Genomic DNA, 25,824 nt, shown 5'->3' with positions numbered 1-25,824 from the left:
AAACTAAATTAAATAACTATTTGCAAATTTCTCTATACCTTTAGTATACAATAATTATTATAATTGAATTTATAGCTTCCTAAAAAGAGAGACATTTAATTTAATTTAAATGCAAACAGCTGAATATACATAGAAAGGGAATCAAAAAGGAAATTATAATAATACATGTTCAAAGCTGAGATGTATTGGCCTTTAATGAGAGATTGTCAAGATGTAATGTTCATCTTAATATATATATAGGCAAAGTAGTAAAAATGATGTTTCATTAGCTAACATAATAACGATAGCAGGCTAGTGTATAGACAGTATATAAACATCTATTGGAACTGCCTTGTATATAAACAAGTGAGCAACTATTGCTAAGAAAATAAGAATATATAAAAAAAAAAAAATGGAACACCCTCCATTAGCAAGTAAACAGCAATGACTAACCGTAAAATATATATATATAGGTGTAAATATATATGTATGCATATGTGTAGAAAGTTATATTTATCTAATTAGAAAGCGTGGTCTCAAACAATGGAGTACTACAACGCTCCAGTACACAAATTGCATACATGCATACAAAAAACCCTTTTAGTGATTCCAAATTCTAGTGGTTGTGTATATATGTATGTGCATAAGTAAAACTAGGAATGAATGAGTAATTTATAATGAGATGGCATAAAAGTTAATGAAAGATGTATGTATTATTCCCAAAAGTTTATAACATCGTGAACAGAGTTATAACCTTTTGGAATGCGTGTTTCTAATGTAAAAATCCAAAAAGCCTCTTGTTTTAACAAAACCTTGTTAGTATCGCCACCTCTGGGGGCTGCTTTGACTTGCTCTATGACTTTCCATTTGAAAGTAGTGTTACTACTGTTGTGTCTTTGAATGAAATGTTTGGCCATGTCTGAGCATGGATCTGACCGTTTTATATCTGATAGATGTTGCCTAATGCGTTCTCTAACCTCTCTTGTAGTGCAACCTACATATTGCTTATTTGTGCATGTGCATCAGATCAAATATACTACATTTTTGGACCAGCAGTTTAAACATCCATTGATCTTGTATGTTTTGTTGGTAACCGCAGATGAAAATTAATTTCCCTTGTGTATAAAGCTGCATGGAATGCAAGCACTGTACCCACATTTATACATCCCCTTAGAATTCAACCAGGAGTTGGCACTGGATGGTTTTGTGGGCAGTACACTGGGTGAAATTCGATTGCCTATAGTGACACCTTTTCTATAGGCAAATTTACACCCTTTCGCTAGAGTTGTCACCAAGCCTTTGTCGGCTTGAAGCATGGGCATGTGTCTACGTATGATTTTACAGATTTCTTTGTAATCCGAGGAGTACTGTGTGACAAACGTCACTTGATCAGCAGGCTCCTTTTTTGGTTTTGTTTTGTCCATGAGCAGAATACTTCTATCTATAGATTCAACCTCTGATTTTGCCTTTGTAATGGTTGTATTTCTATAGCCTCTTTTTGAGAGTCTTTCAGTGAGATCTTTGCTTTGAGTGGCATAGTCAGATTTTTCTGAACAGTTCCGTTTTATTCTAATAAATTGTCCTTTTGCGATTGCGTAAGGAACTTTGGGAGGGTGATTGCTCTTACCATGCAAGAGAGTATTTCCAGATATTGGTTTTCTATATATCTGTGATTTAACTTTATTTGTTTCGGTGACAACACTAAGTTCAACATCAAGGAAATTAATTTTCGTTTGATTGGTTTAAAATATGAATTGTAAATTCCACTCATTTCCATTTAAGAATTCAATGAAATTCTTAATAGTGGTAGTACTGCCCTTCCAAACCAGGAGTAAGTCATAAATGTAGCGATGATAACTCTTTATATATTGAATATATGGGTTGGCATCTCCATATATCATATGAAGCTCAAACCATCCCATTACCAGATTGGCATATGAGGGCGCGAATTTCGCCCCCATCGCAGTGCCTTGTAACTGTAGATAAAACAGATCTTCAAATTTGAAGTAATTGTGTGTTAACAGATATTGCAAAATTTCTAGGATAAACGCTATAAATTCCTCAGTGTAATTAGACCTTTGTTGACGGAAGAATTTTATTGCAAGCTGGCCCATGGTATGTGGGATGGAAGAGTAGAGTGCTACAACGTCAACAGTAAGCCAGGTGTAATTGTCTTCCCATGTGAAATCTTCAAAAATCTGAAGCACATGCTTAGTGTCTTTGAGAAAACTGGGCAAGGAATAGACTAAGGGCTGCAAAATGCTGTCTAGCCATTCAGACAGAGGCTCACAAAGTGAGCCTATGTCTGACACTATAGGTCTACCCTTTACATTGATGATACTTGTATGAACTTTGGGCAGCACATGGATGATAGGGGTAACTGGGTTATCCACTATAAGAAACTCAAAAGTTTTTACATCAATATGGCCTTCTTCTAGGCCATCATCAAGAAGGGATATCAATTCTTTCTTAAAACTCTGCACTGGATTACACGGTAAAACTCGATAATCATTTGGGTTATTGAGTTGTCTCATAATCTCTCCTTTATAGGACTTGACGTCCCACACAACCACACTTCCGCCCTTGTCTGCATTTTTGATTACAAGGTCAGGATTGGATTTTAAGGAGGACAATGCCAGTTTCTCAGATTTTGTCAAGTTATGTTTCCCTGTATAGGGTTTTTTGGATAGTTTAATAAGGTCATTTTCCACTCTCTTTTGAAAAGAAACCAAAATATCACCCCTCGATTGTATGGGGTAAAATACCGATTTTGGCTTAAAGCCAATATGTGCATTTTGTGTCTTCTGTGTCATGGTCTCTAAAGAGAGGCTTTGTTCATTAAGTGAAATTAAAGACTCAATATCTCTAATTTCAGAAAAATCCAAATGCATTAGATTTGGTGCAATATGATCTTTATTGAAAGTAGAAGTACATATAGGGACTTCACTTACACTTTCACTGTAACTTGCATGTTCATTTGTCAGTAGAAAATGTTTCTTCAGAGTTAATGACCGTATGAACTTATTAATGTCAACAAGTGTCTGGAAAAGGTTGAACCTACTGGAGGGTACAAATCCCAATTCATAGCTTAGGACTTTGAGCTGAGTATTGCTTAACTGATAGTCAGTTAAATTGATTACATTGTGATCACAATTCACATTGATTCTAGTGTCACTATTATGTGTATCTGGGAGAGCTGACGTTCCATCTGTTATAGATGGTATTTGTTTTGGCCTCTCCCTCTCCTTAGAGAATATCGGGCTTGTTGTCTCATGTTCTGACCCCCTCTTTGATTTGCCCCTCCCCCTCGAGTGGGGATCATTGGGGGTACCTGAAAAACCTGATCTAGCAGATTAGTTTCACTTTGCTCTGTTTGTATATTACTGTTTTCTAATGCAACTTGATATTTATTTGCTGGTAGTGTAAGTTGTTCATTGCTTTTGGCATTGAAAGATACTGATTTTGTGATGTTATCTTTAGGGTTTTTCAATATTGATTTAGGAGGTATTCCCTGTGATGTAGTTGTTTCTTTATCAAGGGTGCATTGATCAGAATTATTAGCCTCGTCTGTATCAGTACCTGTCCCACTCCAAGTGTCTATATTTTTTGATTTATTATCTTTGTTGTTTTTCCATCTGCGTCTGCGATCCCTGGATCTATTTCTATGTTGTCTTTGCCAGATGTACACTCTATCCTGACTATAGTCAGATTGGTCTTGTTTGAACTTTTCATGTTTAGATTGAATCAAGTCTTTTTTAAGTTGTGCTATACTGTTAGTAAGAATGTTATCTAACTCCTTGTAGTTTTTCTCAAGTGTATTAAGATCAAGTTCTCTTTGTAAGATTGTAATTTGTTCTCTCACTGCCTTCAATTGTGTATCTTTGTACTCTATAATGAGAGTCATTAATTTGAAAGAGCAGTTAGATAGTGAGTCATTCCATCTTTTAATAAACTCCGGATCATCTGATGAAAAAGTTGGGAACTTTTTTATTCGTAGGCCTCTAGGTACCATCTGTAATCTTATATATCTATCTAGGGTCCATTTATCCCATTTGAGTCTCAATTCCTTTTTCATCAGATTTTCCATTATCTGAAAATTGTCACTAAGTGGATTGGTGTTAAAAGTCTCACTGAAGATATTTTCAAAATCTTGTTCTAGCTGATCTAAATCGGCTATAGTTGTCATTGAATAGAAATTCTGCCCTGCCTGTTGCGTATTATCAGTGAGCCTGAACCTGTGTGCTGAAGTCTGAGCCTGGTTCTCAGAAGCAAAGTTCGTAGAAGGTGTGGAGGAAGCAGCTTGACCGGTCTTCCTGGGGTGCGGCAGTGGCGGTACCAACAGGCGGATACTTGGTGAGAGCAAGTATTACCCCTCCTTCCACAATCGATCACTGTTTGCTATAGCGCTTACAGCGTTACACAGGCTGCCTCATTTACCATCAATCAGTTTTGTTTGACAAATGACTCGAACTAACAACTAACTGTGTCCTGAACTCTCCTTTGTTTCTTTTATATATATATATATATATATATATATATATATATATATATATATATATATACAGGTGAAACTCGAAAAATTAGAATATCGTGCAAAAGTTAATTTATTTCACTAATGCAACTTAAAAGGTGAAACTAATATATGAGATAGACTCATTACATCCAAAGCAAGATAGTTCAAGCTGTAATTTGTCATAATTATGATGATTATGGCTTACAGCTCATGAAAACCCCAAATCCACAATGTCAGAAAATTAGAATATTACATGCAATCAATAAAACAAGGATTGTACATACCTGTAGAACAATATCAGACCTCTGAAAAGTATAAGCATGCATACTGTATGTACTCAGTACTTGGTTTGGGCCCCTTTTGCAGCAATTACTGCCTCAATGCGGCGTGGCATGGAAGCTATCAGCCTGTGGCACTGCTGAGGTGTTATGGAGGACCAGGATGCTTCAATAGCGGCCTTCAGCTCTTCTGCATTGTTCGGTCTCATGTCTCTCATCTTTCTATTGGCAATGCCCCATAGATTCTTTATGGGGTTCAGGTCAGGAGAGTTTGCTGGCCAATCAAGCACAGTAATCCCACGGTCATTGAACCAGGTTTTGGTGCTTTTGGCAGTATGGGCAGGTGCCAAGTCCTGCTGGAAAATGAAGTCAGCATCCCCATAGAGCTCGTCTGCAGAAGGAAGCATGAAGTACTGCAAAATCTCCTGGTAGACAACTGTGTTGACCCTGGACTTAATGAAGCACAGTGGACCAACACCAGCAGATGGCATGGCTCCCAAATCAACACAGACTGTGGAAACTTCACACTGGACTTCAAGCATCTTGCAGTGTGTGCCTCTCCATTCTTCCTCCATACTCTGGGTCCTTGGTTTCCAAATGAGATGCAAACTGTTCTCTCCTCAGAAAAGAGGACTTTGGACCACTGAGCAACAGACCAGGTCTGTTTTTCTTTAGCCCAGGTAAGACGCTTCTGACGTTGTTTGTTGTTCAGGAGTGGCTTGACAAGAGTAATACAACATTTGAAGCCCATGTCCAGGATCCGTCTGTGTGTGGTGGCTCTTGTGAAAGTCCCCAACACTTTTGAATGGCCTTTTCCTGACAATCCTCTCCAGGCTGTGGTCATCTCTGCTACTTGTGCACCTTTTTCTTCCACACTTTCCCCTTCCACATAACTTTCTATTAATGTGCTTTCATACAGCACTTTGGGAACATCCAACTTATTTTGCAATTACCTTTTGAGGCTTTCCCTCCTTATGGAGGGTGTCAATGATGCACAACTGTCAGGTCAGCAGTCTTTCCCATGATTGTGATTCCTACTGAACCAGACTGAGAGACCATTTAGGCTCAGGAACCCTTTGCAGGTGTTATGGCTTAATTAGCGGATTAGAGTAGGACACTTTGAGCCTAGAATATTGCACCTTTTCAAAATATTCTAATTTTCTGAGATTGTGGATTTGGGGTTTTCATGAGCTGTAAGCCATAATCATCACAATTATGACAAGTCACGGCTTGAACTATCTTGATTTGCATGTAATGAGTCTATATCATATATTAGTTTCACCTTTTAAGTTGCATTAGTGAAATAAATTAACTTTTGCACGATATTCTAATGTTTCGAGTTTCACCTGTGTGTATATATATATATATATATATATATATATGTGTGTGTGTGTGTGTGTGTGTGTGTGCGTGCGTGTGAGTACATTGGAGCCCTTTGCAGTGAAATAACTGAAAACATTTAAAATAATTTTTATTCACTATTAATAATTAATAATGTGTTTAACTGTGTAATTATTGGAAATATTATACATTCCAATGTTCTTCACATAGGGGAATAACTCCACCCCCCAGTCATTCTCTTTGCCGGCTCTAAGTAGGAAGGGTAAAGTGAAAGAGGTGATAAACTGTTAGTTTTTATTTTTCTTCAAGCAAGAGTTTGTTATTTTAAATGGTACCGGTGTGTACTATTTACTCTCAGGCAGGAGATAGATGAAGATTTCTGCCCAAGAGGATGATGATCTTAGCATTCGTAACTAAGGTCCACTGCTGTTCCCACAGAAGCTGAGGAGTACAGGAAAACTTCAGCGTGAGGAACGGTTTCTTGCTATACAGCAATGAGGTATGTTCAGTCATTTTTTCTGGAAAGACTGTGATAATTCAGAAAGGCTGACAGTATCCTCATGAGGGAATGGGTAAGCAGTAATCCTAGTCTGTTAAGGGGCATTACTAGTTTGCATTAAGGGCTAAACGTATGAGACACTCAGTTTGAAGGTTATATATATAGCAAACTTTTGTGTGTTCTGGGAGTACTGGTTATATTACTTTAAGGGACAACTGTATTGAGGGTACACTTGGCTTTTTGGGGTTTTTATAACCCACATGGATTTTCTGAAGGCCTCAGTAACATCGAGTGAGATGGGCGGGGCCTATTTTTGCGCCTCAGTTGCGCAGTTGTTTTCTACAGACAAGCAGCACGCCACTACACCGGAGGGTCCTGCTGAACTTCTTGGGCCTAATCAAAGCTTTATCCCCACATTATCAATCCCTAAGGGCAGGTAGGCGCCACAGAAGAGCTGTGGCACCGTGCTGACAGGAGTTTTACCGGTCTTTGACACTTTGTCAATCCGGTTTTCATATTTTGGGGTTAATTGTTTAAATTGCTTGTGGTGCAATCTTACTAAAGCTTTGTGAGTCTACTGTAAAAAACTCGGAAAATTTGAGGTAATTTTAAGCAGTTTTGCAGTTTGTGTATGCCTTTTTTTTCTCTTAAAGGCACAGTAGCGTTTTTTAAAAATTTTATTTTTGCATTAAATAAAGTGTTTTCCAAGCTTACTTGTCTCATTACTAGCCTGTTTAACATGTCTGACATTGAGGAAACTCATTGCTCAATTTTTTAGAAGCCATTGTGGAACCCCCTCTTAGAATGTGTCCCACTTGTACTGATATGTCTATAAATTGCAAACAGCATATTTTGACTTATAGGAGTTTGGAACTGGGTGATTCCCAGACAGAAGGGAATCAGGTTTTGCCATCTAGTTCTCCCCAAGTGTCACAACCAGTAACGCCCGCACAAGTGACGCCTAGTACCTCTAGTGCGTCTAATTCTTTCACCTTGCAAGATATGGCCTCAGTTATGAATACTACCCTCACAGAGGTTTTATCTAAACTGCCAGGGTTGCAAGGGAAGCGAAGTAGCTCTGGGTTAAGAACAAATGCTGAGCCTTCTGACGCTTTAGTAGCCATATCCAATATACCCTCACAATGTTCAGAGGTAGGGATGAGGGATTTGCTATCTGAGGTTGAGATTTCTGATTCAGGAAAAATGTTCCCTCAGACAGATTCAGATATAGACGGCATTTAAATTTAAGCTAGAACACCTCCGCTTATTGCTCAGGGAGGTCTTAGCGATTCTGGATGATTGTGACCCTATTGTAGTTCCAGAGAAATTGTGTAAAATGGACAAATATTTAGAGGTTCTTGTTTACACTGATGTTTTTCCGGTCTCTAAGAGGATTTCGGACATTGTTACTAAGGAGTGGGATAGACCAGGTATTCCGTTCGCTCCCCCTCCTGTTTTTAAGAAAATGTTTCCCATATTTGACACCATGCGGGACTCATGGCAGACGGTCCCTAAGGTGGAGGGAGCTATTTCTACTCTGGCTAAGCGTACAACTATACCTATTGAGGACAGTTGTGCTTTCAAAGATCCTATGGATAAAAAAATTAGAGGGTCTCCTAAAGAAAATTTTTGTTCATCAGGTTTTCTTATCCAGCCTATAGCGTGCATTGTTCCTGTAACCACTGCAGCTGCCTTTTGGTTTGAGGCTCTGGAAGAGGCTCTTCAGATGGAGACCCCATTAGCTGATATTCTGGACAGAATTAGGGCTCTTAAGCTAGCTAATTCTTTCATTACAGACACTGCTTTTCATCTGGCTAAATTAGCGGCAAAGAATTCAGGTTTTGCCATTTTAGCGCGTAGAGCGTTATGGCTTAAGTCCTGGTCGGCGGATGTGTCATCAAAATCTAAGCTTTTGGCCATCCCTTTCAAAGGTAAGACCCTATTCGGGCCTGAACTGAAAGAGATTATTTCAGATATCACTGGAGGGAAGGGTCATGCTCTCCCTCAGGATATGTCAAATAAGACGAGGACCAAACAGAATAATTTTCGTTCCTTTCGGATCTTCAAAGGTGGTCCCGCTTCCTCTTCCCCTGCTGCAAAGCAAGAGGGGAACTTTGCTCAATCCAGGCCAGTCTGGAGACCTAGCCAGGCTTGGAACAAGGGTAAACAGGCCAAGAAGCCTGCTGCTGCCATCAAGACAGCATGAAGGGGTAGCCCCCGATCCGGGACCGGATCTAGTAGGGGGCAGACTCTCTTTCTTTGCTCAGGCCTGGGCAAGAGACGTTCAGTACTCCTGGGCTGTAGAAATCGTAACCCAGGGGTATCTTCTAGATTTCAAAGGTTCTCCTCCAAGGGGGAGATTCCATCCTTCTCAATTGTCTGTAAACCAGACAAAAAGAGAGGTGTTCTTACGCTGTGTAGAAGACCTTTTTACCATGGGAGTGATCTGCCCAGTTCCGAAAGCAGAACAGGGGCAGGGGTTCTACTCCAATCTGTTTGTGGTTCCCAAAAAAGAGGGAACCTTCAGACCAATTCTAGATCTCAAGATCCTAAACCAATTCCTAAGAGTCCCATCCTTCAAGATGGAGACCATTCGGACTATTTTACCAATGATCCAGGAGGGTCAATATATGACCACCGTGGACTTAAAGGATGCGTATCTACACATTCCTATCCACAAAGATCATCACCAATTCCTCAGGTTTGCCTTTCTGGACAAGCATTACCAGTTTGTGGCTCTTCCCTTTGGGTTGGCCACAGTGCCACGAATCTTCACAAAGGTGCTAGGGTCCCTTCTGGCGGTCCTAAGGCCGCGGGGCATAGCAGTGGCGCCTTTAGACGACATCCTAATTCAAGCGTCGACTTTCCAACTAGCCAAGTCTCACACGGACTTAGTGTTGGTCTTTCTAAGATCTCATGGGTGGAAGGTGAACGTAAAAAAGAGTTTTCTTCCCCTCTCTCACAAGAGTTTCATTTCTAGGGACTCTGATAGACTCGGTGGACATGAAAATATTTCTGACGGAGGTCAGGAAATCAAAGATTTTGACCACCTGCCAAGCTCTTCATTCCATTCCTCGACTGTCAGTGGCTCAGTGTATGGAGGTAATCGGACTAATGGTAGCGGCGATGGTAGTTCCATATGCTCGCTTACATCTCAGACCACTGCAGCTATCCATGCTCAGACAGTGGAATGGGGATTATGCATATCTATCTCCTCAGATAAATCTGGATCAAGAGACCAGAGACTCTCTTCTTTGGTGGTTGTCACAGGATCACCTGTCCCGGGGAATGTGTTTCCGCAGGCCAGCGTGGGTTATAGTGATGACAGACGCCAGCCTCCTGGGCTGGGGTGCAGTCTGGAATTCCCTGAAAGCACAGGGTTTGTGGACTCAGGAGGAGGCCCTCCTACCGATAAATATTCTGGAATTAAGAGTGATATTCAATGCTCTTCAGGCGTGGCCTCAGCTGGCTTCAGCCATATTCATCAGATTTCAGTCGGACATCACGACTGTGGCTTATATTAATCATCAGGGGGAACAAGGAGTTCCTTAGCGATGATAGAAGTTTCAAGAATAATTTGATGGGCAGAGGCTCACTCTTGCCATCTGTCAGCGATCTATATCCCAGGGGTTGAGAACTGGGAGGCAGATTTTCTAAGTCGTCAGACTTTTCATCCGGGGGAGTGGGAACTCTATCCGGAGGTGTTTGCTCAACTGGTTCAGCTATGGGGCACACCAGAATTTGATCTGATGGCGTCTCGTCAGAACGCCAAACTTCCTTGTTACGGATTCAGGTCAAGGGATCCTCAGGCAGTACTGATAGATGCTGTAGCAGTACCCTGGTCGTTCAACCTGGCTTATGTGTTTCCACCTTTCCCTCTCCTTCCGCGTCCGATTGCCAGAATCCAACAGGAGAGGGCTTCAGTGATCTTGATAGCGCCTGTGTGGCCACGCAAGACTTGGTATGCAGACCTGGTGGACATGTCATCTCTGCCACCATGGACTCTGCCACTGAGACAGGACCTTTTGATTCAAGGTCCATTCAAGCATCCAAATCAAATATCTCTGCAACTGACTGCTTGGAGATTGAACGCTTGATTTTATCAAAGCGGGGTTTCTCTGAGTCGGTCATAGATACCTTGATTCAGGCTAGAAAGCCTGTCACCAGGAAAATATATCATAAGATATGGCGTAAATATCTTTTTTGGTGTGAATCCAAAGGCTACTCATGGAGTAAAATAAGGATTCCTAGGATTTTGTCTTTTCTCCAAGAGGGATTGGAGAAAGGATTGTCAGCTAGTTTCTTAAAAGGACAGATATCTGCTCTGCAGATGTCCCAGACGTTCTGGCTTTTTGTCAGGCTTTAGCTAGAATTAAGCCTGTGTTTAAACCTGTTGCTCTGCCATGGAGTCTAAATTTAGTTCTTAAAGTTCTTCAGGGGGTTCCGTTTGAACCCATGCATTCCATAGATATTAAGCTTCTATCTTGGAAAGTTCTGCTCCTAGTTGCTATCTCTTCAGCTCGAAGAGTTTCTGAACTATCTGCATTACAATGTGACTCGCCTTATCTTGTTTTCCATGCTGATAAGGTGGTTTTGCGTACCAAACCTGGGTTCCTCCCTAAGGTTGTTACTAACAGCAATATCAATCAGGAAATTGTTGTTCCTTCTCTGTGTCCTAATCCTTCTTCTAAGAAGGAACGCCTGTTGCACAACTTGGACGTAGTTCGTGCTTTGAGGTTTTAAATTGCAGGCAACTAAAGATTTTCGTCAAACATCTTCTTTTTTTGTTGTCTATTCTGGAAAGCGTAGGGGTCAAATGGCTACGGCTACCTCTCTTTCCTTTTGGCTGAAAAGCATTATCCGTTTGGCTTATGAGACTGCTGGACAGCAGCCTCCTGAAAGGATTACAGCTCACTCTACTAGAGCGGTAGCTTCCACATGGGCTTTTAAAAATGATGCTTCTGTTTAACAGATTTGTAAGACTGCGACTTGGTCTTCGCTTCATACCTTTTCAAAATTTACAAATTTGATACTTTTGCTTCTTCGGAGGCTATTTTTGGGAGAAAGGTTTTGCAAGCAGTGGTGCCTTCAGTTTAGGTTCCTGTCTTGTCCCTCCCTTCATCTGTGTCCTAAAGCTTTGGTATTGGTATCCCACAAGTAAGGATGAAACCGTGGACTCGGTACATCTTGCAAAAGAAAACAAAATTTATGCTTACCTGATAAATGTCTTTCTTTTGCGATGTACCAAGTCCACGGCCCGCCCTGTCTATTCAAGACAGATAGTATTTTTTTATTGAAAACTTCAGTCACCTCTGCACCTTATAGTTTCTCCTTTTTCTTCCTTGGCCTTCGGTCGAATGACTGGGGGGTGGAGTTAAAGGGGGAGCTATATAGACAGCTCTGCTGTGGGTGCTCTCTTTGCCACTTCCTGTTAGGAAGGATAATATCCCACAAGTAAGGATAAAGCCGTGGACTCGGTACATCGCAAAAGAAAGAAATTTATCAGGTAAGCATAAATTTTGTTTTTTTAGCACGCATCAGGTATTTGCTCGCATGCAACTTGTTATACGAGCGCAACCCAACGCCCTCAAAATGCCTAGCGTACTTTTACGCTGAGCGAGAGCGCTAAATTGTGCCATCTTCATCATTTGATTCCTCCCAAAGTTCACAAATACACATACCTAATAGGTATGCTGCTAATTTTCGCAGAAGCATAACATTTGTGTTTGACAAATTTAGAAAAAAATGTATTCCTATGATTTTTACCATTTATGTTATGTAAAATGACATTTGATATGATAGCTTTTATTTGTACATATTTGTGGTATTTCTAATGAGTAAAGTTATTTTCTAAGAGTGCATTGTTTGTTTATGAAAGCAAAGTAGTATTTGTTTGAGTTCCTCACTGAAAAAAACAAACACACACTGACATTGACGTGTAAATGCCAAACAACTAAAGATGGCTCAACAGCAAAGTGGTTAGTGTAGCAGCACATGGGTTACAAAATATGACAGATTTTCAAATATGTTACTATACTGAATTGCTAATAAGGACAGCTTTAAAGGGACAGTAAAGTGAACATTACACTTTCATGATTGGATTCAGATTGAGAATGTAACTTTGAATAGTTTTCCATGTTTTGTTTTTTTTGGATCCTCTTGGTGGAAAAGTCCGCTCCAGAGCGGCAATACACTACTGGGAGCTAGCTGAGCACATAAAGGGAACAATTGATAAGAGGGATATAAGTGCAGCCATCAAGCACCAGCTAGTTGTCCAGTAGTGTATAACTTCTCAAAAGCCTACCTAGATATGCTCTTGAACAATCAAATTTGATAACTGAAGTAAACCGAAAAGTTTTTTAAAACTGCTTGCTGTATCTGAATCATGAAATTGTAATTAATGGTAAAGTAAACAACTTGGCATCTGTCTCCCTCAACCCTGGGTTTGTTTAATACCATTAAATAGGTAATGTAACACATCTGGTCATCTAAAAAGCCTGTAGCCATAAACTGCAGAACCATTTACATATGGAGTAAGGATATGCTCAGCAAAGCACAAATAGCTTGACAGTGTCAGAATTATTGGCAATGTTATAACTAAATATATTGATATGTGCGTGTGCATGCGTGTGTGAGTGAGGCCTGGTTGTGTCATCAATTTTAAACTGTATAGTTAAGTTATTGCTGTTAGTCCAGTGTAAGTGACATTAGATTTGATCACAGAACTGATTTCTACAATATATCATTATCTTCTAGGTGAAATGCCTCAGCTGGTCAGAGGAATGAAGCTTTTAAACCAAGCTGATCCCTGTGTAGAAGTTCTAATACAGGAAACCGGAGAGCATGTTCTTATCACTGCAGGAGAAGTGCACCTACAGCGCTGCCTGGATGACTTAAGAGAAAGGTTAACAAAACAATTTTTATAGTTTAGCACACATATTGATGGTAGCCATAAAAAGTCACTGATTTATTACCTTGGATGTTGTCTTTTTCAGAATTCTTTAATCCCCAACTAGACTATACATCCGTTTATTAATGGCTATAAAAGTATCTGCTGCTGGCAAAGGTTGATGGTTCTCTGCCCTTTAATCTATCTTCCAGCACTGCTTCTTTTCACTAAATAAGTTTGCTTCTTCGATACTTATTCTGGTAGGATGGTTGTCAGCGTGAAAGCAAATAAGCATCTACAGATTTTACCTGTGAATCCGCTTACAAGTTTGGGATCAAACTCTCATTTATCTTATCTTTTTTTTTTTTTTTTTTTTTACTTATATCGTATGCCAAAGATTAAAACTGTTTAGATATATAGTAGGTGCTATCTTGGAGTAAATGTGCCTACATATAATTATACAGTAGTCATGTGGGGAAGATGGTATGTAAGACGTTGTAGAGCATCTCTGTGACATTACATATGTTATTATATCCTGCTCAGTCTTGGATTTTGCAGTCCCAGCACTATGTGGGTTAAATGTAGACACGGGGAAGGGACAGTAAAGTCAAAATTAAACGTTCATAATTTAGATAGTGCCTGCAAGTTTAAACGACTTTCCAGTTTACTTCTATTATTAATTTTTCCTAGTTCTTCTTGGGTTTCTTTGTTAAAGAGTAATACCAGGTGAGCTCTGGAGCATGCATGTGTCATTAGCCATCTAGCAACAACGTTTGCAAGAATGTTTAAAATAATTTTGTACATAAATAATGAGATAAATTGCTACTTTTTATAGCTAATGCCAAATGGCCCATTCCCTTGAGATACAAATGGATTACCATGCAGTTATGCAATGATGTATTTAACTATTTGAGTAATATTCCAGAATTCTTACTTTGTAGACTTTGGTTGTGAAAATATTTGCTACTTTATTGCTGCAGGTGGCTCCTGGATTGTTGATGTAATCAGCAGCTTTCATAATGTTTTATTGGATTCTGATTAGCTGCTGAAAAACACTGAACATTCCAAGATTCCAGAGCAAGATGAATTGCCCAGATTTCTTCTATATTTATGGGCAGAGTGGCTCACCATAAACTCTAAACTGATTTTACTCTGAACCCCATTCTTACACCTGTTCAGTCTACAAGGTCTATTCCAGTCTGTTAGAAAACGTGTGCAATGTGATCCTTGCAGGTGTACAAACTCGAGGCAATTCCAATTCATCTAAAAATTTTACCATGATTTTTTTTTTTATAAACTTTGCATTTGATACATCCACAAACAAAAAGAAACATCTTTTTCTTTCATGTAATTGGCAATAGTCCATGAGCTGGTGACGTATGGGATATACAATCTTACCAGGAGTGGCAAAGTTTCCCAAACCTTAAAATGCCTATAAATACACCCCTCACCACACCCACAATTCAGTTTTACAAACTTTGCCTCCTATGGAGGTGGTGAAGTAAGTTTGTGCTTGATTTTCTTCTGTGATATGTGCTTTTCAGCATTTTGAAGCCCGATTCCTCTCAGAGTACAGTGAATGTCAGAGGGATGTGAAGGGAGTATCACCTATTGAATTCTATGGTTTTCCTCGCGGGAAGTCTTTTCATAGGTTCTCTGTTATCGGTCGTAGAGATTCATCTCCTACTCTCATATTCCATTACCTCTACTGATAACCGTTTCAGTACTGGTTTGGCTATCTGCTATATGTGGATGGGTGTCTTTCGGTAAGTATGTTTCTTTCATGTAATTAGCAAAAGTCCATGAGCTAGTGACGTATGGGATATACATTCCTACCAGGAGGGGCAAAGTTTCCCAAACCTCAAAATGCCTATAAATACACCCCTCACCACACCCACAATTCAGTTTTACAAACTTTGCCTCCTATGGAGGTGGTGAAGTAAGTTTGTGCTAGATTCTACGTTGATATGCGCTCCGCAGCAAGTTGGAGCCCGGTTTTCTGGGTGTCTTTCGGTAAGTATGTTTTTATTACGTAAGACACTCTCAGGTATGGTTTGGCACTTTATGTATTAATGTAAAGTTCTAAATATATGTATTGTACTTATATTTGCCATGAGTCAGGTTTATGAGTATTTCCTTTTGCAGACTTTCAATTTAAAATTGAGAAAAACGTATTTAGGAAGTTATTTTTTCTTACCTGGGGTATAGTCTTTTCTTCAAAATTGACTGTTTTCTTTCATTTTTGCGGGGAAAATTAGGCTCGAGAGGCCGCAAAATGGTAATATTTATTGCGTCATTCTCATTTCCAAAATAATCATGGAACCTACACAAATTTAAAAAAAGTAGAAGAAAAAGAAATAAAATGTAGATTCCTTTTAAATTGGTAAATAATACATCTTGCAATAATTTTTGTTAATTATAAGACACTGTCGGCTAGATTACGAGTTGTGTGTTAGGCTTAAAAAGCAGCGTTGGCCGGTCCTAACGCTGCTTTTTAACGCCCGCTGCTATTACAAGTCTTGCAGGTACAGGTGTACCGCTCACTTTTTTGGCCAGACTTGTAAATACTGCAAATCCACTTATGTAAATTGCGTATCCTCTTTTTTTCAATGGGACTTGCATAGCGCTGGTATTACGAGTCTGCCAAAAAGTGAGCTGTAGACCCTCTCCTGTCAAGACTGGTACCGCATTTTAAAGTTAGTAGTTAAAACTTTTACACTACAACGCCGTAGCATAAAACTCTAAACTAAAGTGCTAAAAAGTACACTAACACCCATAAACTACCTATTAACCCCTAAACCGAGGCCCTCCCCACATCGCAAACACTAAAATAAAAATTTTAACCCTTAATCTGTCGAACCGGACATCGCCGCCATTATAATAAATATATTAACCCCTAAACCACCACACTCCCGCATCGCAAACACTAGTTAAATATTATTAACCCCTAATCTGCCGTCCCTAACATCACCAACACCTACCTACATTTATTAACCCCTAATCTGCCACACCCAATGTCACCGCCACTATATTAAAGTTATTAACCTCTCAATCTAAGTCTTACCCTAACACCCCCTAACTTAAATATAATTTAAATAAATCTAAATAAAAATAACTATCATTAACTAAATTATTCCTATTTAAAACTAAACACGTAGAAGATTCTGCCTCAGATATTGACACTGACAAGACTTCATATTTATTTAAAATGGAGTATATTCATTCTTTATTAAAAGAGGTGTTGATTGCATTAGATATGGAGGAGACTAGTCCTCTTGATATTAAAACCAGTAAACGTTTAAATTAGGTTTTTAAACCTCATGTAGTTATTCCTGAGGTTTTTCCAGTTCCTGATGCTATTTCAGAGGTAATTTTTAGGGAATGGAATAGTCTGGGTACTTCATTTACTCCTTCTTCAAGGTTTAAGAGACTGTACCCTTTGCCGACTGATAGATTAGAGTTTTGGGAAAAAATTCCCAAAGTTGATGGGGCTATCTCTACTCTTGCTAAGCGTACTACTATTCCTACAGCAGATAGTACTTCTTTTAAAGATCCTTTAGATAGGAAGCTTGAATCTTATCTAAGGAAGGCTTATTTATGTTCAGGTCATCTTCTTAGGCCTGCTATTTCTTTGGCTGATGTTGCTGCAGTTTCAACTTTTTTGTTGGAAACTTTAGCGCAACAAGTACCAGATCCTAATGTGTATAGCATTGTTAAGCTAATTCAACATGCTAATAATTTCATTTGTGATGCCATTTTTGATATCATTAGAATTGATGTCAGGTATATGTCTTTAGCTATTTTAGCTAGAAGAGCTTTATGGCTTAAATGCGGATATGACTTCTAAGTCAACGTTGCTATCTCTATCTTTCCAAGGTAATAAATTATTTGGTTCTCAGTTGGATTCTATAATTTCAACTGTTACTGGGGGGAAGGGAGCCTTTTTGCCTCAGGATAAAAAATCTAAGGGTAAATTTAGCGCTACTAACCGTTTTTATTCCTTTCGTCAGAATAAGGAACAGAAACCTGACCCTTCCCCTAAAGGAACGGTTTCCAGTTGGAAGCCTTCTCCAGTCTGGAATAAATCCAAGCCTTTTAGAAAATCGAAACCAGCCCCCAAGTCCGCATGAAGGTGCGGCCCCCATTCCAGCGCAGCTGGTAGGGGGCAGACTTCGATTTTTCAAAGATGTTTGGATCAATTCAATCCAAAATCATTGGATTCAGAACATTGTTTCTCAAGGGTACAGAATAGGTTTCAAGATAAGACCGCCTGTGAGAAGTTTCTTTCTCTCACGCATTCCAGTGAACCCAGTAAAGGCTCAGGCTTTCCTGAAGTGTGTTTCAGACCTGGAGTTATCCGGGGTAATTGTGCCAGTTCCATATCTGGAACAGAGTCTGGGGTTTTATTCAAATCTGTTCATTGTTTCAAAGAAAGAGAATTCTTTCAGACCAGTTCTGGATCTAAAAACTTTGAATCATTATTCCGATTCATCCAGATCATTATCAGTTCCTGAGATTCTCATTTCTAGACAAGAATTACGGTACCAATTTGTTGTTCTTCCTTTTGGCCTAGCAACACCTCCCAGGATCTTTTCAAAGGTTCTCGGTGCCCTTCTCTCTGTAATCAGAGAGCGGGGTATTGCAGTGTTTCCTTATTTGGACAATATCTTGGTACTTGCTCAGTCTTTACATTCTGCAGAATCTCACATGATTCAACTAGTGTTGTTTCTTCAAAGACATGGCTGGAGGATCAATTTACCAAAAAGTTCCTTGATTCCTCAGACAAGGGTATCCTTTTTAGGTTTCCAAATATATTCAGTATCCATGACTTTGTCTCTAACAGACAAAAGACGTCTGAAATTGGTTTCAGCCTGTCAGAACCTTCAGTCTCAGTCATTCCCTTCAGTAGCTATGTGCATGGAGGTTTTTAGGTCTCATGACTGCAGCATCGGACGTGATCCCCTTTGCTCGTTTTCACATGAGACCTCTTCAGCTTTGTATGCTGAATCAATGGTGCAGGGATTATACAAAGATATCACAATTAATATCCTTAAATCCCAATATTCGACTATCTCTAGATCACCACCATTTGGTTCAGGGGGCCTCTTTTGTTCGTCCAACCTGGACTGTGATTTCAACAGATGCAAGTCTTTCAGGTTGGGGAGCTGTCTGGGGATCTCTGACAGCGCAGGGGGTTTGGAAATCTCAAGAGGCGAGATTACCAATCAATATTTTGGAACTCCGTGCGATTCTCAGAGCTCTTCAGTTTTGGCCTCTTCTGAAGAGAGAACCGTTTTATTTGTTTTCAGACAGACAATGTCACAACGTGGCATATGTGAATCATCAAGGTGGGACTCACAGTCCTCAAGCTATGAAAGAAGTATCTTGGCTACGTGCATGGGTGGAATCCAGCTCTTGTCTAATCTCTGAGGTCCACATCCCAGGTATAGACAATTGGGAAGCGGATTATCTCAGTCGCCAGACTTTACATCTGGGAGAATGGTCTCTTCACCCAGATGTGTTTCTTCAGATTGTTCAGATGTGGGGGCTTCCAGAAATAGATCTGATGGCTTCTCATCTAAACAAGAAACTTCCCAGTTATCTGTCCAGATCCAGGGATCCTCAGGCGGAAGCAGTGGATGCGTTGTCGCTTCCTTGGAATTATCAACCTGCTTATCTCTTTCCGCCTCTAGTTCTTCCAAGAGTGATGTCCAAAATCATAATGGAACGTTCATTTGTACTGCTGGTGGCTCCAGCATGGCCACACAGGTTTTTGTATGCGTATCTTGTTCGGATGTCCAGTTGCCAACCTTGGCCACTTCCATTAAGGCCAGACCTTTTATCTCAAGGTCCATTTTTCCATCACGATCTCAAATCATTAAATTTGAAGGTATGGAGATTGAACGTTTAGTGCTTCGTCATAGAGGTTTCTCTGACTCAGTGATTAATACTATGCTGCAGGCACGCAAATCTGTGTCTAGAAAGATTTATTACCGAGTTTGGAAGACTTACATTTCATGGTGTTCTTCTCATAAATTTTCTTGGCATTCTTTTAGAATTCCTAGAATTTTACAATTTCTTCAGGATGGTTTGGATAAGGGTTTGTCTGCAAGTTCCTTGAAAGGACAAATCTCTGCTCTTTCTGTTCTGTTTCACAGAAAAATTGCTAATCTTCCTGACATTCATTGTTTTGTACAGGCTTTAGTTCGTATCAAGCCTGTCATTAAGCCAATTTCTCCTCCTTGGAGTCTTAATTTGGTTTTGAGGGCTTTACAGGCTCCTCCGTTTGAGCCTATGCATTCTCTGGACATTAAATTACTTTCTTGGAAAGTATTGTTTCTTTTGGCCATCTCTTCTGCTAGAAGAGTTTCTGAATTATCTGATCTTTCTTGTGAATCTCCTTTTCTGATTTTTCATCAGGATAAGGCAGTTTTGCTGACATGTTTTAAATTTTTACCTAAAGTTGTGAATTCCAACAACATTAGTAGAGAAATTGTTGTCCCTTCGTTGTGTCCTAATCCTAAGAATTATTTGGAAAGATCTTTACATTCTTTGGATTTGGTTAGAGCTTTCAAATATTATGTAGAAGCTACTAAAGATTTCAGAAAGACTTCTTGTCTATTTGTTATCTTTTCTGGTTCTAGGAAAGGTCAGAAGGCTTCTGCCATTTCTTTGGCGTCTTGGTTAAAGCTTTTGATTCATCATGCTTATTTGGAGTCAGGTAAATCCCCGCCTCAGAGGATTACGGCTCATTCTACTAGGTCAGTTTCTACTTCCTGGGCTTTTAAGAATGAAGCTTCTGTTGATCAGATTTGCAAAGCAGCAACTTGGTATTCTTTGCATACTTTTACTAAATTCTACCATTTTGATGTTTTCTCTTCTTCAGAAGCAGTTTTTGGTAGAAAAGATCTTCAGGCAGCTGTTTCAGTTTGATTCTTCTGCTTATAATTTCAGTTTTTTTCATTATAAAGATTAAAACTTTTTTGATTTGGGTTGTGGATTCTTTTTTCAGCGGAATTGGTTGTCTTTATTTCTCTTACATGGTGTATCCAGTCCACGGATTCATCCTTACTTGTGGGATATTCTCAATCCCTACAGGAAGTGGCAAAGAGAGCACACAGCAGAGCTGTCCTTATAGCTCCCCTCAGGCTCCGCCCCCCCCAGTCATTCTCTTTGCCGCTCTAACAAGTAGCATCTCCACAGGAGGGTAAAGAGTTTGTGGTGTTAGATTTGTAGTTTTTATTTCTTCAATCAAGAGTTTGTTATTTTAAAATAGTGCCGGTTTGTACTATTTACTCTGAGGCAGAAAGTGATGAAGATTTCTGCTGAGAGGAAAAAGATTTTAGCATGTTGTAACTAAAATCCATTGCTGTTCCCACACAGGACTGTTGAGTACCGGAGAACTTCAGTTGGGGGGAACAGTTTGCAGGCTTAACTGCTTCAGGTATGCTCAGTCATTTTTTTTCTAACAAGACCTGGTAATGCTAGAAGACTGACAGAAATCCCCATGGGGGAAGGTAAGCCATTTTCTGAGACTCAGTATAGAAGGATGGCTTAGGTTAAGGGCTTAAATACTGGTGGACACTGTTATGGGCTAAATCGATTACTTTATTAGTATAATCTCATATTTGTGCAAGTGTTTTAGACGTTTGGAACACTTTTTGGGGTTTTAATACGCCTGGCATATTATAAGACACCTAATCTGTCTCAGGAAGGCCCCATAACTCCGGAGTGAAGAGGGAGGGGGCCTCATTTTCGCGCCTCAGTTGCGCAGTTGTTTTACAAGACAGCTTCATGCAGCTTCACGTGGGGAGCCCAGAGATTGCAGGGAGGACTCCAGGGAGGCTTATTTTCGTCTACAAATAATCCCTAAGGAAGGTAAAGCCACAGCAGAGACTGTGGCACCGTGCTGTAGTGTTTTAAACCGGTAGCCTGCTTCATTTAGCCCCGGTTTTGGCAATAAGGGGTTAATTGATTTGAAAATTTGTGTGAAATCATTTCAAAGCATTAGGATCATGTGGTGAAAATTTCATCAAGATCGGATGTTTTTTGGTTTATTTAAAGGCACAGTAACGTTTTTTTCAAAAAGTGTTTTTTACTGTATTGTAGTGCTGTCTAAGTCTGTCGAACATGTCTGAGCCTTCAGATAGACCCTGTTCTTTGTGTTTAAAAGCCATGGCGGTACCCCCATTGCATTTGTGTTTAAAGTGTGCTAAAGCATCTAAGCATTTTAAAGACCATGCAGTGACACTTAAAAATGTAGCCCAAGATGATTCTTTAACGGAAGGTAACGAGGATAGTCCTTCTTCCTCTCCCCATGTGTCGACACCAGTTACGCCCGCGCAAGCGATGCCTATTACCTCTAGCGCATTGGCCCCTATTACTTTACAACAATTAGCAGCAGTAATGGATAATTCCCTTGCAGCATTTTTATCCAAACTGCCAGTTTTTCCAAGAAAGTGCGATAGCTCAGTTTTAAATACAGAGGATGAGCAATCAGAAGCTTTGGATAATTTATCTGTAGTACCCTCACAACACTCTGAAGTGGCAGTGAGGGATTGTCTGTCTGAGGGAGAAATTTCTGACACAGGAAAAGTTTCTCAGTGGGCAGAGTCAGATTCCTCCGCGTCCTGCTTAAGGAGGTTTTAGCTACGCTGGATTATTGTAACCCCATGGTGGTCCCAGAAAAATTGTGTAAAATGGACAGGTTTTTAGAGGTCCCTGTACACACTGAGACGTTTCCGATCCCAAAGAGGGTGGCGGATATTGAGTAAAAAAGAGAGTAAAAAAAAAAAAAAAAAAAAAAAGGAGAGATGTAGACACAGTCTGGACAAAACACCCAGCTCCAAGCCAGGTACATATGCAATTGCAATCGTGCCCCAAATTATTCTGCGGCACAGTGTCCTAACCTAAATCTCTTATACATGCGTACATACATACACCTTCTTATTTTAGAACTCTCCCAAAGTGAGGATAACTTATAACACATGGCTCATAAACACAATTGCTTTTATATATATATATATATATATATATATATATATATATATACCCTTCTATTCAAATGTCGCTATATCTACCCTGCCATTTACAATGCAACACATAGTAGGAGCAATCATATCTAACAAAATATGTCTAGTTAGAATAACATTATTTCTATAGTAACGTCCAACTATGTGATAATGTATATCTAAAGTTACAGGGAAGTCTGAAATTAATAAAAGCATGTCCTTTATGTAAACATTAGAAACACAGAATTATACACGTGAAAATAGGTAAATAATTGTATCAAGTCACTGGAGATATATGAATAGTAGAGATAGAGGTTATAGGATATACTAGCTTACTCCATGTGTACCATTGCCTGACATATCGCATAATCAAAATACCATATCAAAATGCCATCTTATATAAATACTGAGATAAACCAGATGTATCTATTGCCAAAAATGTATGACATCATACTCCGAGTTTAGACCACAGGGTACTGCTTTTCCGTCTGTGTATCCAGAACACCTCTCTTTTACCCAGGGTGATCTCTCTGTCTCCACCTCTACTATTTGGGAACACAGTTTAAATAACTGTCCATCTTAATGAATGGCTCTCATTATTATGAACGATTTTAAAGTGTTGGACCAGAAGGGTGGTCAATTTCCCTGTTTTTATGCTAGACAGATGTTCACGGATCAGTGGACCTGCAATTCTTACACAACTGATGTCTAAAAGATTCACCTGTTACACAACTCCTAAAGCCTTCTCCTTTGTCTATAAAATCACATGCCTTGCATTTGAAATTGCTGCACCTAAAGACTCTTTTATGTTGTAACCATGAGCTGACTGTTTCCACTTGTGGTTTTGGTTGTGTAGGTGCAATCCTTTTTCCTATAGACATCCCTTCCTTAAAGGCATACCTCGATCCTTTCGGAGTGTTATCTGCTAGCCCATCATCCGCCCTTAGTATAGAAAAATTCTTCCTGATGATATTGCAAATCTGGTGAAATTGATTATTGTATTGTGTTACAAAGGTTACACCATTGAAATCATTATTTCTCTTTGCATATTTTTGTTTCAGAAATTCAGACCTGTCCTTGTCATCAATCTTAGACCTGGTTACCTCTATGTCTTTTAGGCTATATCCCCTTTCCAGTAGGCTCCCGGTTACATCCCCTGCATGCCTAGTATAGCTGTCTTTATTGGTGCAGTTTCTTGGTGCAGTTTCTTTTTAATCTAATGAACTGCCCTCTTAATACTGAGTTAAACACTTTTTTGGGATGGCAGCTACGAGCATGCAAAAGAGTGTTGCCCGATATAGGCTTTCTGTAGACTTCTATGTCCACTTTTCCAGTCATACTCTCTTTTAGAGTCACATCCAGATAGTTTATACTTTCTGTACCAAACTCAAATGTGAATTTGATGCCTGCTTCATTATCATTGAGAGTGACCATCGACAAATCTATCCCCCCATCCCAGATAAAAATTAAATTGTCGATAAATCTACAATAGTAAATAATACAAACTTTCTCTGGGTAATTACCTCCAAAGATCTGGGGCGGCGCCCACCATCCCATAAACAAATTTGTGTAGGAGGGGGCAAACTTTGCCCCCTTTGCTGTCCCACATCTTTGGAGGTAGTATTCACCTTCGAAGGCAAAGAAATTATGGGTCAATAGCAATTCCGCTACATGTATGATATATTTACAGAAATTGTCGTCATAATATTGATTTCTCTTTAAAAAGAAATGTAATGCTTCCAGGCCCTTATTGTGTTCTATGGACGAATATAGAGCTGTCACGTCCACTGTTAACCAATTGTAATCTCTATTCCAAGTGATGGACTCCATCTCCAGAAGTAATTGTTTTGTATCTCTCAAGTAACTGGGTAGTTCTTTAACCAGTGGATGGAGTATCACATTCAACCACTGTGAGAGATGTTCAAACATTGAATTTATACAGCTGATGATGGGTCTGCCCACCACATTGGAAAGAGGTGTATGCAATTTAGGCAGAAAATGATTATTTGATGATCTACTAAAAGATATTTACAGGTTTTCTCATCCAGGAAACCCTCCTCCTTCCCATCATCAATTAACTGCCCTAGTTCCCTTTGGAAACATCCAGTGGGGTTGAAGCTCAGTTTTGTGTATTTGAGGGGATCATTCAGTTGTCTCAATGACTCACTTATGAAATATGTTCTATCCATAACTACAACTGACCCTCCCTTGTCAGCTATCCTTATCACCAGCTCTTTGCGTTCTAGCTTTTTTAACGTGGAAAGTTCTTCCCTTGTTACATTTTTTGTTTTCTTGTGTCAACAGAGTATGCTAGTTGGGTTAAATCTCGTTCCACTCTTTTTTGGAATTTTTCTAGTATCTCTCCCCTGAATTGTATGGGATAGAATCGGGAGGCTTCCCTTAGTGAGGGTCCTTTATCAACCACATTTTCAACTGATTTCTTAAGGTGAAAATTCCCTTCATCAAAAATTGTCTCCAGATTCTCCAGGTCACATTCCTCCTGAAAATTTAAATCTCACCTCCTAGATTGGTTGTCTCCTTCTGATTGTGTCAATATGAATTCACTACTTGTGTGTTCCTTTTAAAAGTGTTTTCTTAAGGTAAGATTTCTTATAATTTTATTACCATCTATGAGAGTCTGAAATATATTGAAATTTTCACATGGAACAAAGTTTAAACCTAGACTTAGTACTTTTAATTCCATCTCATTCAGCTAGTGACTGGACAGATTTATGACAGATTTTAATTGTATTTTGTCTGAGATCTCCCCCTCCTCGGTGGGAGTGTTGTCACGTGTTTCCCCCTTCTCGCCCCCCCCCCCCTTCTGGTTCTTTTGGGCACGTCGAAAAAATCTGGGCTATGTCAGTTCTATCTGACTCTCTAGAACCTGCATAGGGAGTCCCCCTTTCCTCTGTGCAAGGAGCCCCTTCCTGATATTTGGACACCCTATCCACATTATATTGCTTGGTTTCAATATGGAAGTCCCTATCTTGGGTCTTGCCCCTTAATCCATGGTAAGATTTGTACTTCCATTTTGTCTAGCAACCTCTTCTCTGTCCTCTTCTGAGGTAGAGCCCTCGCTAGTTTTTGTGGCCCCAGGGAAAAGCAGGACTAAGAATGCAAGTTTTGGGGACTTCAGGAGGGTGGGCAGACAAGATGACTACAACTCAAAAAGAGCCCTCTAGAAGAGACAACAACAGTCATAGGGTACCTGGCAATCTTACCTAAATGTTGCATTGTGCTACTGGAAATTTTTAGGAAATATACTGCAGTGTATTTAATAGCCATACATTTATATGCAGCCCTTAAAGGGA

The 25,824-nt window shown here is 39.6% G+C and overlaps 1 protein-coding gene across 1 annotated transcript in view; it reads left to right on the top strand.

The window, feature by feature from the left end:
- The window catches only part of EFL1 (elongation factor like GTPase 1), an 869,365-nt gene that overhangs the window by 642,293 nt on the left and 201,248 nt on the right, over positions 1-25,824 (top strand). The window contains exon 17 of the mRNA XM_053717412.1: positions 13,367-13,514. Within this exon, the coding sequence (XP_053573387.1) occupies positions 13,367-13,514 (148 nt within the window). The remainder of the gene's footprint in view (positions 1-13,366; positions 13,515-25,824) is intronic.

This window comes from Bombina bombina, chromosome 6 (assembly GCF_027579735.1).
Source record: "Bombina bombina isolate aBomBom1 chromosome 6, aBomBom1.pri, whole genome shotgun sequence".
Classification (NCBI taxonomy): domain Eukaryota; kingdom Metazoa; phylum Chordata; class Amphibia; order Anura; family Bombinatoridae; genus Bombina; species Bombina bombina.
This window is presented reverse-complemented; position numbering and strand designations above follow the sequence as displayed.